The sequence below is a fragment of the Mugil cephalus genome, chromosome 3 (genome assembly GCF_022458985.1).
Source record: "Mugil cephalus isolate CIBA_MC_2020 chromosome 3, CIBA_Mcephalus_1.1, whole genome shotgun sequence".
Lineage (NCBI taxonomy): Eukaryota > Metazoa > Chordata > Actinopteri > Mugiliformes > Mugilidae > Mugil > Mugil cephalus.
In genome coordinates this window covers 16,063,303-16,077,891 of record NC_061772.1, presented here as the reverse complement: position 1 = coordinate 16,077,891, position 14,589 = coordinate 16,063,303, and the positions used below count along the sequence as shown (strand labels likewise).

General features: G+C 40.3%; 1 protein-coding gene across 2 annotated transcripts in view; it reads left to right on the top strand.

Annotated features, from left to right (window-relative positions):
• Positions 1-14,589, top strand: part of adcy7 (adenylate cyclase 7) — a 49,842-nt gene that overhangs the window by 16,617 nt on the left and 18,636 nt on the right. For both annotated transcript variants that reach the window (XM_047580223.1, XM_047580222.1), the window contains exons 2-5: positions 6,275-7,009; positions 10,205-10,402; positions 10,682-10,846; positions 11,093-11,242. In XM_047580223.1, coding sequence (XP_047436179.1) covers positions 6,845-7,009; positions 10,205-10,402; positions 10,682-10,846; positions 11,093-11,242 — 678 coding nt within the window. In that variant the 5' untranslated portion in view covers positions 6,275-6,844. The remainder of the gene's footprint in view (positions 1-6,274; positions 7,010-10,204; positions 10,403-10,681; positions 10,847-11,092; positions 11,243-14,589) is intronic.

The following is a 14,589-nucleotide window of genomic DNA, read 5'->3' as shown; positions in this document are numbered from 1 at the left end:
GCACTAAGCTGGCTGGAGCACTAAGGGCTAATTATGGTTTTCTTATTGGTGGTGGTGAAAGGGGCCGGGCATACAGAGGGGCCCTTCAGCTCCAGAGTTGCAGGGTGGAAGGTGTCCAGTTATGAAATCTGAAATGGGGATGTGGCTGGATATTCCAGCTAGAAACAATGGTCTCTCTCACTGTAGCACATTCTTTCCACAATTTTCTTTTCACGAGTTTGTGTCCAAATTATGTCTTTTGGAAACAAAACATTCCACAGAGCTCAAACATTGCTGTAATTGTACTTCATAAATGTAGTGTAAATAGACAGGATGAAAAAAGCTACAGCAACATTTGTAAACATTCGTTCTCATATCCGTATGATTACGTAAATGAAGGTTAAGCTGTTTGAGTTTGTCTTTTATAGGTAGCGTTCAGTAGAAGACATCATTCACACCTGACGAGAAGGTTCAGACACAACTGGGACAACTGGTTCTGTGGACCGGTCTTTAAACTTACAACCTAAAAAAAAGGTTTCTGAGGACAGCCATGGTTACTATGGTAACTTAAAAGTATAGCGTTCAGGCGGCAAGTTTAACACTTTAAACTCCTTTTAAGACCTCTGAGTTAAAATATTGTTTATTGAATTCAATACTTCTCGTCTGAGCTTCTTCTCATTTTACCAATAATGTCTTGGACGACTGAAAGGCAGCATGAGCGTGCAGGTGTTTTCAAATCCAAACGACATATGAGAAGGAAATGTTTAGATTAATTCAATCAATCCTGTTCAATATTGAATTTGTTCCGTAGCTGATATGTTTATATCTGAATTCTATGTATCTTTAAATCAATAAACCTCTCAGGGCCGCTATTTCTGTCAAGCAGAGAAACTGATGGCTTCACTTGTGATGGTGTGACTTGGGCCGGATTTGTAGAAGTAAATGTGAAACGCTCAAGCAGTAATGGCCTGCTTCCGAGCACGTGGGGCTTTTGCTTGCACTTCCTGTATTTATTCTAAGCAATGGCATTTAAAGCTTAAATCAGCGCTGAAATAGCGTCCTGGTAATATTGTTAGGTATCAGCAGCTCCTTCTGGTGAATGCGGTTAATTCAATACCAGTAGACAGTACTGGGAGGAGAGCAGGAGATATGGGAAAGGACAGGGAGCCTAATCTAATCCGCCGGGTGCATTGCAGTACATACATCCATCATCGGTTTATGGAAAGGCTTGTATATGGGAAAGCTGCAAGATGATAGTATCTGGTATGCCCCTACCTAGTCTGGCTTGAAGAGGACTGGCACTGAGTGTGGGGGGCTGCAGTGTGCTGTGGTGGCTCTCTGGGCTGGGTACTGCACCAGAGTGGTGGGCATGGGGAGCCGGGGCCAGTGACCCGACTCTGGGCCCCGGCCTGAATGCCCACATGCATGTGTGGTGTCACTTGCCAACTCATTTTGGGTCACATCATGAATAATTGATGAATCCTGCCTAAAATGGGCTGAGCTTCTTTCATCCCATCACTATGTGCCCTATCTTTGACTTGGCTCCTCTGTTGGGACCCAGTCCTTTTATTCCCCACTATATTCACTGAGGTATAGCACTGCCCTCCCTGACACACAAGGTCATTCCACTCCATAAAGATCAACGAACTAGCTTCCAGGGAGGGCCGGCGATATTTATACTTTATTATTTCACAAACTGAAATAATTAAGTATTTTACTACAAGACTATAACCACTTCAGTACTGTTGTCACCCTGTGGTGTTAAACTATGAGGATGAATGCCGACAAAAACCAAAAAAGGATTGGTATTGACAAAATATAACATTTCAAAATAGATGGGGAAAATATTACAGAGCAAAACACTAGACAACCAAAGAATGAGAATCCACATTTGGGCAAGTAAGAGGGAACAACCATTCAAAAAGAAAAAGGCCAGGTTATTCACAGAAGTGTAATGATTATTAAGAGATCAGAAGACACGTTTCAAAGTTTCCTTATTTAAGTACTTGTCTCCTTGCAAGTCAGCTGTACAGCTGATGTCTTATTCTATTGGTCTAGCCCCAGCTTTTCTTTACCCATATCACCTTTAACCCTGAATCTGTGCTGCAAGGGCTCAGAAATGTCGCTCTCTTTTCTTTAACAGAGGTCACTCTTTGTCCCTTGGCTTATTGAATGCCAACACAAAGGCGATCATAAAAGCAGAGTGATTTGTTTTGGTACCAGACCTTCGTGTTTGCTCACTATGGAAAGGCTTTGAATTGGGTGTATGTTTGATAAAGATCTGACCACATCTTTGGATTGGATTGGTTTATTACCCGTGAGGTGATTGCTTAGCATGAGGGGAATGAATTGGCTTTTTCCAGGAGGCATTCAACTTTAAACTTTTTATGCTTCCTGGAAATGAAAATCCCTTAAAACCTCTCAGCCTTCAGTCAGATTCAGGTGGGAGGAAAATTCCAATTAATTCCAGATAAATGAATACCCTTCAGGCTGAAAGTCAGTCATTGAATAATTTCACATATAATATGCTAAACTAAAAAAAACCAAGACACTAGAGAATGCGTCACTGTCCAAATACTCAGGGACTGATTCACAGACCCTCTTCAATTGCTTCCTGTTCTGGACTTGTTTGGCGCTTTTAGTCAGCCCAGCAGATACCTACGCCTGCTTTCTTTCCTGAGTGGCTAAACATGTCAGTCTGTTGCTGAACAGCCTGCTCGGGCTGCCATAGATCAGTGTAGTATAAATAGCGATTTTGATCAAATGGTCTCATGTGGATTAGACTCTCAATACATACGAACCATTTAAGTGCAGTATATCAGATAACACTAATGGATATGAAGGACATATTTATCCTTTTTTTTTTCTTTTATTGCTGTGATATGTTTGATGAGCCTTTGATAAAGCGGCACTCTCAAAGTTTAACGGGTTTGAGGGCAACATAAAAAACAACTGTCAGACAATAACTGGCATTTCTACTTCTGCCCCACAGCAGGGAGCAGGTGGACAAGTGGAGCCTGTAGTTCTTTATCAAATAACTGTGGCTGTTCATGTTCTTTAGTTAGTCTTGTAATGCTAAACAGACACAGATTTAAATATTCGCAATCGTGGCTTAGCCTTTAGCCCAATGATAAAAGTATTGCAATATTTAATGAATTATTTCATCATGAACTAGATGTATATGGCGACATTTCCAGGAAAGAATGCATCAGACCATAGCCAAGATGGCTCTCCTTTGTTCAGGATCAACGGTGCATGGATCAGTTTGAAACATTGCAAGAAACAATCACAGTGAGCTCTTGCCTGAGGAGCTGCAAGCAACAAGTTGCACTCCTACTTCTCTGCGAGGTAACCAGCTCCTTTCACTCTGTCCTGCTGCTCACACACCCTTCTTCATTGAACATTAGTTTTACTAATGTAGCTACCATCATAACTCCCTTAGCTTGAGAGCTACTTTAAATAAAATGGTTAGCAGTACTTGACAAGTAGACTGATGCAGTGCGTAATTCAAAATCAGCACAGAACTAATACCTAAATGACAAAAAGAACTTGAAATGAAATTTGTTTCCTATCATGGTCATGTTGTAGTTTTCCTGAACTGTCCACAAAAAAAAAAAAAGGACGCAGACAGCTTCCAGTCTCTGTTGCACTTCACCCGCTCTTTTCTTTGGCACAAGTGCCAGTACCTTGCTGTAGTTCAGAAGAAAGCTCACAGTGACGTTAGTTGGTTTTGTGTAGCTGTTGCTGGAGGATTCAGTGACGTCAGTTTACAAGTGTGCTATGCAATTCCATCATTTGCCAAGCTTTTATAGTGAAAGCCCTGGCAGTCAATGCAGCATGGTGTCAGCCCCGCTTACTGAGAGACTGCTCTATTGAGGCGTACATCCTTGTCTGTTCTCCCAGCTCCCTGTTACAGCACAATCACGGGGCTAATAGTGCTGCTTTTTTTGCCATGGTAACTTTAGAGCTCAAGCATAAAAAGCCTTTAACGTAACCTTTGCATCTAGTAAATGGGAGTTCTTGCAGAGTTGAATGGCTGTCTGAGGTCTATCCACACTCCTTCAATTCTTATGTCCGCGGGCTGCCTCTGTCATTGATTTAAGAACGTTTCAGTCAACAGCTTTGACGTCCTCCATGTTTGTGTGCAGTCATTGAGGGGAAAATTGGAACAGGGAAGCTTAGAGGTGTTGGCTTTGTTTCACGGTTGCATTTCAGGTTGTTTTCCGGGCATGTTTAGTCTTGTCACTTACCGTTTAATTGTTATGTGTGAGAAATTCTAACAAATATAAAAAGCCAGATGTTTTCAGTGTGACAGGATTCAAACTTAAACACCAAAATGCAAGCTGACACACATGGTCTGTTGCTTTATTTTTACTTAATAGTAAATGTGCAAATGTGAATGAGCAGCACCATTAAGAAGTAATTCCCTTGCAATCAACTATCAGTAATGACACATGCTGACATCAGACATTTGCCGTCTGGACTGTTTATGTTTATTCGTTTGTTTTGTTTTAAACTATGTCATGTGCCTGAACTGGCTTTCAACATTCACTGCCGCGTTGAATGTTCTGGAGAATTATATGAATGTTTTTTCCCCTTTGCTGAACGTTCTCGTGCATGTCGTTAAAAAAAATGTACATACGTGCATATACGGTTGACATGTTCACTTCTGCTTTGACTCCAATTTACGGTGTCATTTATAGTAACATACATTCAAGAATGTACATTGGCACTGCACATACGGTTGCTCTGAGGCTTAAGATCCGAGGTGGTATTTACCAGTTATGTGGAGTAAATCATTATATAAACAACCTCTAAACATGTACTCGGCGGTTCCTCCTTATAGGCCAGCTGGTTCTTATTGATGCAATAAGAGCCCCCGCTGCTATGTGCTTTGTTTTACCTCCCTGCTTGCCCTATTGCTTTTACTGCTTTCAGACGGTGTATTACGCTGGGGACAACGGGCTGGCTGGATGCTGTTCTGTCCAGCAGCAGCAGTGAAAGTTAAAAGTGGTGATAAAGTGCCATTGAGTCAGTCGTCGCACTGCTTACTGTGGCAGACCGAAGCACTGCGCCTCGCTTTTCAGTAACACGCAGGGAAACTGTGTATGTTTCCTGTTTTGTTTTTGGAGCCCTGTTTTTATTGCACGTGGCATCTGTTGCAGTTGTCAGAAAACAAACATGAAGCCGCGTCTTACACACTGGGACAGAGATATAAGCACCGGTGGAAATGACGCTTCTTTTGCTGCAGTTTGAACTTTGTATTGTTTCTTATGATGAGAATTGTTACATGGCAACTGTCACGTCTCTTGATTTGAAAAAATACTATTTGCAATTTCAGTATTTTTCACTCCACTGACCCGTTGCTCCTTTCGTGCTGTGGTGTCCTCGGATTGCACAGTAATTATGGGGACCTGTGGGAACTCCAACGGCCTTAAATTGTCTGAAGAGATAAGGGAAATCTACATTATATCCACACCGTGTGGTATTTCCTTTAGACTCTGTTGTGTAAACACAGCTTCTGGCATTTAGAAACCAGTGGTGGTTTTTCTTGAATATATGATAGGTTTTCTGTTTTGAAAAAAATGATGGGTACTCTCAAACTAACTAGATGATGAGATGATATTCATGTTAAATATGTCACTTATTCTTAAGGCTGTTTTAAATATTGATCATCCTTCAGTGTGCTCAGAGTGATGAGGAGGTAATCAATGGTCATATTCCAGTTTACATTCAATAATAAGACATAGATTTATGAGTAGTATACATTTGCACGCCACATCCACTTCTCTTTGCTCTGTGTTGCTGATGTTTCATTTTTATTGCTGTAACCTCAGCTGTGGATCCATCTTGTTTGTTAGCTCAGCTGGCTGGAGAGTGAAGTATTTTGCGTGGCCGTATAGGAGTTCATTCCGTGACGTTGCATTGTTCAGTTAATGGCTCCGACGCAACTGCTCGCGTTACCAGCGCGGTCATCATCATGGCTGCTTCCTATCAAAGTTGTGGCCAAAATTAACCAGGAGCCTGTGGGCAAGAGGCAGAGACGGGGCTTTCTGGATTGTGGAAATTGTGGAGTTTTGGTGTGAATAAGCTTGTGCTGTCTTCCCAGTGAGTCACATGAAATGGCTTTGTGTGGTTACAAATATAAACAAAATCCCTGTTTAAAATCAACTAACTTGATAAATAATATATTACGTAGGTCCCTGCTTTCATGTCCTTGAAAAGCTTGAGTAGATACCTTTTTGTTTTGTTCTTTCGCCATCATTCATTTTCTTATCTTCTGCCCTCGTTTCAGGTGCCCGTAAGGACTTGGCTGCTGACCTCTCTTGTCCATTGCATTGTAAACCCTGGTGGGATCACCGTTGACCTTTGTTGGTCCCTTTACTAGCCCCTGTTTTCCTCCTGCATACCCCTCTCCTCCCCTTTCTTAAAATCCCCTCCCCTCCTCCTCTGTGTCTCCCAGCCCGGGCTTAGTACTCAAACACAGTGGAGGGAGCAACAGTAGCTGGCAAAGGATGAAGCGAGTGAGCTTGCCAGCACCAGACAGAGGATAGAAGGAAACAAAAGGACTGGCCCAGGGAAGAGAGACCTAGAGAGGGGGGAAAGCGAGACGGACAGGACAACTAGTGGAGAGCCACAACAACGATCAAGATGACACACCGAAGGAAAGAAACAAGTTTCCCGTGAGCGTCATGAGCTAGCAAAAGGGCCTAACACATCTAGAACTCTGGACTTTTTTTTTTTTTTTTTTTTTTTTATTTACAAACCTCTAGCTTGCAGACAAGGATAAATTGTGTAGACACAAAGTTTTGTTCTCTGGGGCTCCTCGTTATCACCTGCTATGCCTCTATAAAAAGTGTTAGCCATGCCAGCCAAAGGAAAGTACCTACTGAACGACCAGGAGCTGAAAAATGAGGCACTGTACCGAAAGTTCTCATGCATCAGCCAGTATCAGCCGCTGGTGCTGTTACTGGGCCTCTCCATGCTCTACTGTGTACTTCTCCTCATCCTCTTCTTTGCCTACGGACTGGTGAGTTATACACATCCATGTTGTTTAAAAAAAAAAAAACTAAAAAAAACGTCACATTGGTCAGAGAGGTGATTGTTAAAAGTCGGGGATGACTTATCTGTCACTGACCATAAGCAAATATTTGAATGCCTTAAATTTTGCTGCTACCACATTTATTTGCATATGATCCTCTGTTCAGCTTTGAGGTATTCAGACAGATGTTTGCGTTGCTAGTCGTACATTTTTCAGTCACCAAATTCCTGAACTTCTCTGGAGAACACTGAAAACAAGAACTTTCACATTTTGTACCTTGTGAGGTAATAAACAACGTCAGCTGAGGAGCAATGGGAAACACTTTATGTATGTTTCCACATTTCCATGATAAAGAGGAAAAACATATGACATATTTTCCATTTAATTACATTAGACATTGTGCTATTGTGGAACGAATGACAGGACCACATGCTGATTTGTTCAAGGCAAAGTACTGACATTTAATGAAAAGTTAAATTGTCAGCACACGGTCACTTAAATGCAATGTTGAACACTGGGAATAAACACTTCAGTCGTCTAAATGATCTGCTCCCTGTAAGGACACAATGGTAGTAATTTGCTTTGTGGTTATCTAGGAATTAAACAGGGCTGATGTCAACACAATGTTTCTTATTGTTGAACATAGATGCATGCCCTTGCAAACATAAAAACCACAGTTAGCACTAACTCCTGAAAAATGAAATTAGCAAATTGAGTACAGGAAGATAATTATCAATCATGCACTGTGTTCTTAAGAAAACATAATTTCACTTAAACTAGCTATCTTCCAGGGAACATCACTGATCTAAGCTCTGTATTGGATCATAGCAGAAGATTTTAAGGGTTTACAAACGAAAGCAATTATTTAATTGCAACAGCAGTTGCCTAACAATGGCTTCCCTTTCTGTTGCACAAGGATACTGCTGAAATATAGTCGGTTGCCTTTAACAAGATGATACGAGGACACAAGTTAGAAAATTATGAATGCGATAAACAACATCCCGTCATACTAATGATACTTTGCTGATGGGAATTTGAATTGCCCATGTCCACAGGAAGAGGTCAGAGTCAGTTGCAGAGTGCTCAAAATATGCTAAAAATACTACTCACCAAGGAGCACATTGTTCCTGTTAAAAAGCAGTTAGCAGTTACAACCAAAACCTTCTTTATGCACTTTGTTTGTTATATGAATAAAATAAAATGAATCAAGGCAGAACCAAGACACAAAATGGTGGTTAAAACAATGCAGCTGTCAGTGTAATTGTGCTTCTGACTGTGACAGGAAAAGGCAGGTATTCATTGATTTTTGCTGATCTGCAGCATGCTGTTGATTTTGGCGCCATGGCAGGCAGAACTTCAGTCACTCCAGCGGGTCATATAGTGAACTGACAGCATCTGTCATCATAGATTATATTACTTTTCCCTGTTGGAAAAAAAAACATCTTAACCTTCCTTCAATTGTGTTGCTGCTGACTCTCTGGCACACTCCCTTTTCTCTTGTTTCACTCAAACAATGGCTGTATCCTTCATGTATGCACTGTACTCATGTACACACACACACACACACTGGATTCTGTCATTCAGCTGTCTTTTACATTTCATTATTTCTGCAAAATTCACTCACTCCCTCATTTATCCGCTGACATTCCGTCAGTCACTGCTTATTTTCGTGGCAAAATAAAATGTTGGTTAGGATGGAGCTTGAATAATGCGAAGGGGCGGCGTGATGTCGCTTAACAAGTAGCTGCCAGTGTCAGAAAGTCGCTGTCAGCTTACGCAACTCCTCTTCAGTCACGGACATCACATGTAGAGCAATGCTGAGAGGAAACAATGGATGAACTCGAGTGCCACTTCTACCTGTGCTCTTCTGCTCTGGTTGGATGGAGAGATGGTTAAGCAGTGTTAAATTTTATTTGAATGCAGTTGGTCTACATTTTTCCTTAAAGCTGCAGGCTGTGAGGTGGAATATTTATACATACATACCACACTTAAACCCTCATCTTCAGCCACCGTAGCTTCAGCCCTGCCTTTGCTGTTTACAGATTTCACTGTGGAGCTCATTCTGAGAAACACCTTGTTTACGATGATCATAAAAACAACATCAAATATAGGATTGAATGGAAAGTAAAAGAGAAATACTACAGAAGCTCAACAGTACTGCTGGATTAATGTGTTAAACATCATAGCTTTATCTCCAGTTGATGTGAAATAATTGTTCCTTTTTTCACCGATTTTAAAAAAGAGGGTTTTGTAAAGACTAACAGCTACACAGGGAGTGGAAACTGCTTTAGTTGAGATCTGGCCTTTTCCAGTGCTGCCATGGTAACCAGAAAGCTCACCGTACAATGCAGAGATGGCCTTCTCCCTACAGAGATCTATTAACACTGACTTTGAGCGACTCGAGTGGTCTTTTAACCCCTTGTTTTCTCGTGTGTTCTTCCTCCAACACCCACTCTCTCTCCCACTTACAATCATCCACGATGATTATACATCATGTGCACACAAAGAGAGCACTCATTTACATGCACAGCACATGCACTTATTGCAGACTCATTCTTACAAACTCTTTTTTTTTTTTTTCACACACATTATAATGATTTTCTTTTTATGTACAGTAAACAATATGTTCCCCTTGTGTTTGCTCTAACTGTAAAATAACTCAGTCAAGACAATGGAGGCCTGGAGCAAGCACAACATGACACAGAGGCAGATTTGGAGGGAAAACACAACAAAACAAAACTATATGAGTAATTCTAGTTGAAAATTGGTGCGTCATGTTCTCAGGATTAATGATAAGTACAAGTCCACCAATGACACTACCCATGATATGTTGTTTATTTATTTATTTTAATTGCACCACATAAAAATGTCGGTTGAAGGTGCCCTATACTTTTTTTTTAATCACAGGTTACATTATTTAAGTATTTGCAGCTGAATAAACCTGCAAATCATGTACCAACTGTACCTGAAAATTGCATAACATTGAATTAAATGTTCTTTATAACTTCTCTCACAATTGAGCTATACATATTAGTATCATGACATACATATACAACAGTACTCTGTGATGTACTGTTGAATAAGTTGTTAATGAAAGCAAACGACAATGGAATTAACTGTCCACGCTGTCTGAAAGGAAGATTAAAAGTGTATTTGTTTTTCTTTGTTTGGCTTCTGGTTTAGAATGCAGGGAAGCATTCGGCCTTTGTGGGCGTGGTGGGTGGCAGCCTGGCCGTCTTCCTCGCTGTGTTTATGCTGGTGTGTACCGACTTGCTCTCACAGCGATGGAGGCGTCTGCTAGGCCTGATTGTTTGGGCTACTCACCTCACCTTGGGATACACCTTCATCTTCAACGGCCCAATCATCATGCCTTGGGACCAGGTAACCTCACCAGGGTTCACATTCAGGTCACGTTCTTATCTTTCATGATTTGATTCTCCCAGCCAGGCGACCCAAACATGGTTACAGAAGATTGGATTTTGTTAGGGAATCATGCATGACTACTTCAGTCTACATAGATGTAAAGAAGTTGGAGTAGAAGATGCTTTTTTTTTTTTTTAAACATACATTTTAAGCTTCTGTGAATAAACACAACATGCAGTAGCGTTTGTTTTCATCACAGCACCACAAACGCCTGAACCTTTTACTTTCCATTTCCAGGTGCCTTTCTTCCTCTTCATCATCTTCACAGTGTACACCATGCTGCCGTTTCAGTTGTGGTACGCTGTGGTGCTGAGTGTCATTTCCTCACTGTCCCACATTATCGCCCTTTCCCTGCGCCTCACAGTTTTCAGCGAAAAGCCGGGTGCTAACCTTCCTAACCAGGTAAAACCACTTGAATAAAAGCTACGTCAGGCTTTTTTGTATTGTATTGCATTAGAAAGCTTGTTTTACAAAACATATATACAGTATAGTGTTCGCATAGATATTAAAATGTTAAAACGCTGACAATGTGCATCCAACAAAATATTTTGTATTGAAAAAGATAGATATACAAATTATGAAATGTATGTATATGTGCATTACCAGTGACATCTCTGACGTCTACTAATACTGTGTCTCTACCTGCAGCTGCTGTCGAATGCAGTGGTGTTTCTGTGTGGCAGCGTGGTTGGAGCATTTCATAAGTTCCTAATGGAGAAAACCCTGAGACAGACCTTCCAAGATACTCTGAGATGTCTGAGCATGCGGATGAAGCTTGAGATAGAAAAGAGACAACAGGTTAGTTTTGAAAAGTCTTTTCATTAGCTTCGCATACTGCAGGACAGCTACTCGAGTTAGGTCTGTGCTATCAGACCAACGTATCAGTGTGAGAGTCTGTCACCTGTTGTTTTTGCAGAGCGGCTTTGGTGCTTATTTTTTCCGTTTTGCCTGCTCAAGGATTCAGTTTAGTAAATAATTAAGCTGTGAAGTAGTGTGCACTAGTAGTAGTTGGACCGTATTATGCACACATTTATGTTGCAATGTTACAGTCAGGCCCACACATATTTGGACAGTGACACGATGTTCATGATTTGAACTCTACATGCCACCATATTAGATTTGAAAATAAACAACTAAGATGCAACTAAGTGCAGACTTTCAAGATTTAAGTGGTTGAACCAAAATATCCTATGAAACTTTTAGGAGTTACAGGCTACTTCTGGCTTCTGTCACATCATCAATAAAACACTATTGATCCTGTCCCATTGGAGGACCTGCACTGCTACCACCGTGTTTTACAGAAGATGTGGTGTGCTTTGGATCATGAGCTTCTGCATACTTCTTTCTCATCATTCTGCTACAGGTTGACCTTAGTTTCATCTGTCCAAAGAATACTGTCCTAGAACTGGTCTGGTTTCTACAGAGGTTTTTTAACAAAGTCTAATCTGGCCTTTCTATTTTTGAGGCTGATTGATGGTTTGCACTTTGTAGTAAACTCTCTGTATTTACTTGCATGAAATCTTCTCTACATGGTAGAAGTAGATACTGATACACCTATTTCCTGGAGTGTTCTTTACTTGGGTGGATGTTGTGAAGGGTTTTTATTCACAGTGGAAAGGATCCTGTCATCCACCACTCTTGTCTTACATGAACATCCAGGCCATTTTGTCTTCCCGAAGTCACCGGCGTGTTTTTCTTTTCTCAGAATGTACCTGTTGACTCCTAACGTTTCCACTCTCTGATTGATTTCTTCTTTTTTCAATCTAAGTGTAGTCTGTTGTGCTTTCATTGAGATCTCGTTTGACTTTGGCTTCTAAATGCAAATGTCACACCTGGAATCAACTCCAGACCTTTTACCTGCTTAAATTGTGATTGATTACTTTTGGTCCCTTGAAAGCTTGTTTTAGGCAGCTACATATTAAAGAGCTTTAATTCCTAAAACCTTCCTGCGCTTTAAGCCCATATTGAGTGTGTCTTGAACATGTTTTGGTAAACAGCTAAAATAACAGAACTTGTGTCACTGTACAATATATAAGGGCCTAACTGTAAGTCCACAGAGTCCGCTTGCTTGTTCATATACTGTCTGCAAATATAAATATCTTTTATTCAACACCGTCAGTTTCTTTATTTTGGAAGGCTGTTCAGTCTCTTTTTTTTTCTTATTGAAGATCCTAAGGTGATTCGGTATTTTTAGTTGAGTAGGACTGATATATAGTCTGTGATGTTTCAGTAAAATCACATTTTCATATTACTGTGATAAGTAATAAATATACAGTCTAATAATATATAATATAAAAAAATCTCACAAATTATCAGAAGTCTACTGAAGATTGTTACCTATTAGATGTACAGCTTTAATCAAAGACTAACAATGCTCCTTTGGCTTTAGCTAAGAACACCATGAAGAGTTGCACATATTTTAACATGTTGGGCAACCTTACTGTATATCTTCTATCTGGATTTAAATGACTGTAATGCTTTCAAACTTGTGAAAGCAGTGTACTGCGTTGTGTCATATGTCATTAGACTGAGGGGAAATGTGCAGTGTGATAGTGCCTGGTATTATAGCACCACTATTTTCACTGTAATGTCTGCATTTTGGAAACCTCACTGAATGGAAACAGGCATCCCCGACAAATGATGACAATCACTAATCGGTAACGGTTATTGCCATACTCTCGTCATAATTTTATTTCAGTTTTTGTCTTTGCCTTTGGCTGGCCTCATGTTGACTCTCCCATGGATGTTTTCATTGCGACTTAGAAATCCTTCTCAAATTAGATTTTCTTGTGATGCCTTTTAAATTAGATGCATCTGTGCTGACGTGCTGAGACCTTTTTAAAACAATTTCCCCCTTTTGTCATTTGTTTTAGCTGTTGCTTAGTACGGGGCATAAAACATGCTGACGGGGACGCTACAGTGTTGCCTAGCAGGCCAGAAAGGAATGATATAATCATTAACGTTTAAGCCTCCCGTTGTATTTGAACTGGGTCTTGAAAAAGAGAGAGTGGTCCTCAAAGTTAATTCTCAAAGAAGGCATTGGGGAACCAATGACAAACTCACATTTTGTTCCCACATTAATTTCAGCAGGAAGAGCTCAGTGTGTTCCCCTGAAATGTTTCTTGGCAGGGTGTGGAGGACATCAAAATGCTATTCAGACTGTGTGCCATTAACACTCCCCCCTCCCCCCTTTGAAACCAACACTAATGAAATTTTCTGAACCGAATCGACCCCTCTACTCCCACCTCTCTGCTATAAATCATAGAAACGTATGTCTCTGCAGATGTTGAGGACCAATACATGCTGTGTCATATTAAATATATTGTTTGGAAACGGAATCTAAACATTATGTCTAAGTGATAACATAGAGGTCATCCCGAGCTTGCACCATAGTTGAGCTGACTTCCACATCTCTATAGACAAACAAACATAAGGAAGTTCTTAGCCTTCTTGACTAAAAACTGTGTTACATAATATTGGGATCATTATTATTATCGTTATTTGAAAACCTGGAACTTTTAGGCAAAACTTATTTACCTCTTTGCAATACTGCTCCAAAATAAATGGAGGTAGAATTTAATTTTCTTGAGCCCTTGATATGTCTTCATCGCCTGGAGGAGGTCCAGATGCTCTCAAGGGAAATAAAAAGTCTGTGACCGCACAATTATCTTTTAAAAAATATATATATATATATATAAATAAAAAAAAACACATGGAAAATTCTGACATGGTAAAGCAAAAGGTCCTGTCTTCTGATTAAAAAATGATGCTTGTCCAAAACCACTGTGTCAGCCCAAAACAAGGCGCAAGTGAATTCATACAACTAAGAAACTAAGACGAGGATCCAATACACAAGAGTACTGAGGAGCTATTTCTAGCATATATGTTTATGAAGACACTGAGTTCCAGCAAGAGGACGACCACATGAGGAGTGAAGATGGGAGTGACTGCAAAAACAAGAATCTTAATGTACTTAAGAAGATATGCAGGCTGAACCACACATTTGAATCCCGTGGAATTGAATCGAATTTATTTATTTATGAATTTCTTTGTATACACAGTGACACACAGTGACACAGACCATCTACCAATCCTCGCTGCTTAACACACATTTATCCCTACACAAAATACGCTATAAAAAACAT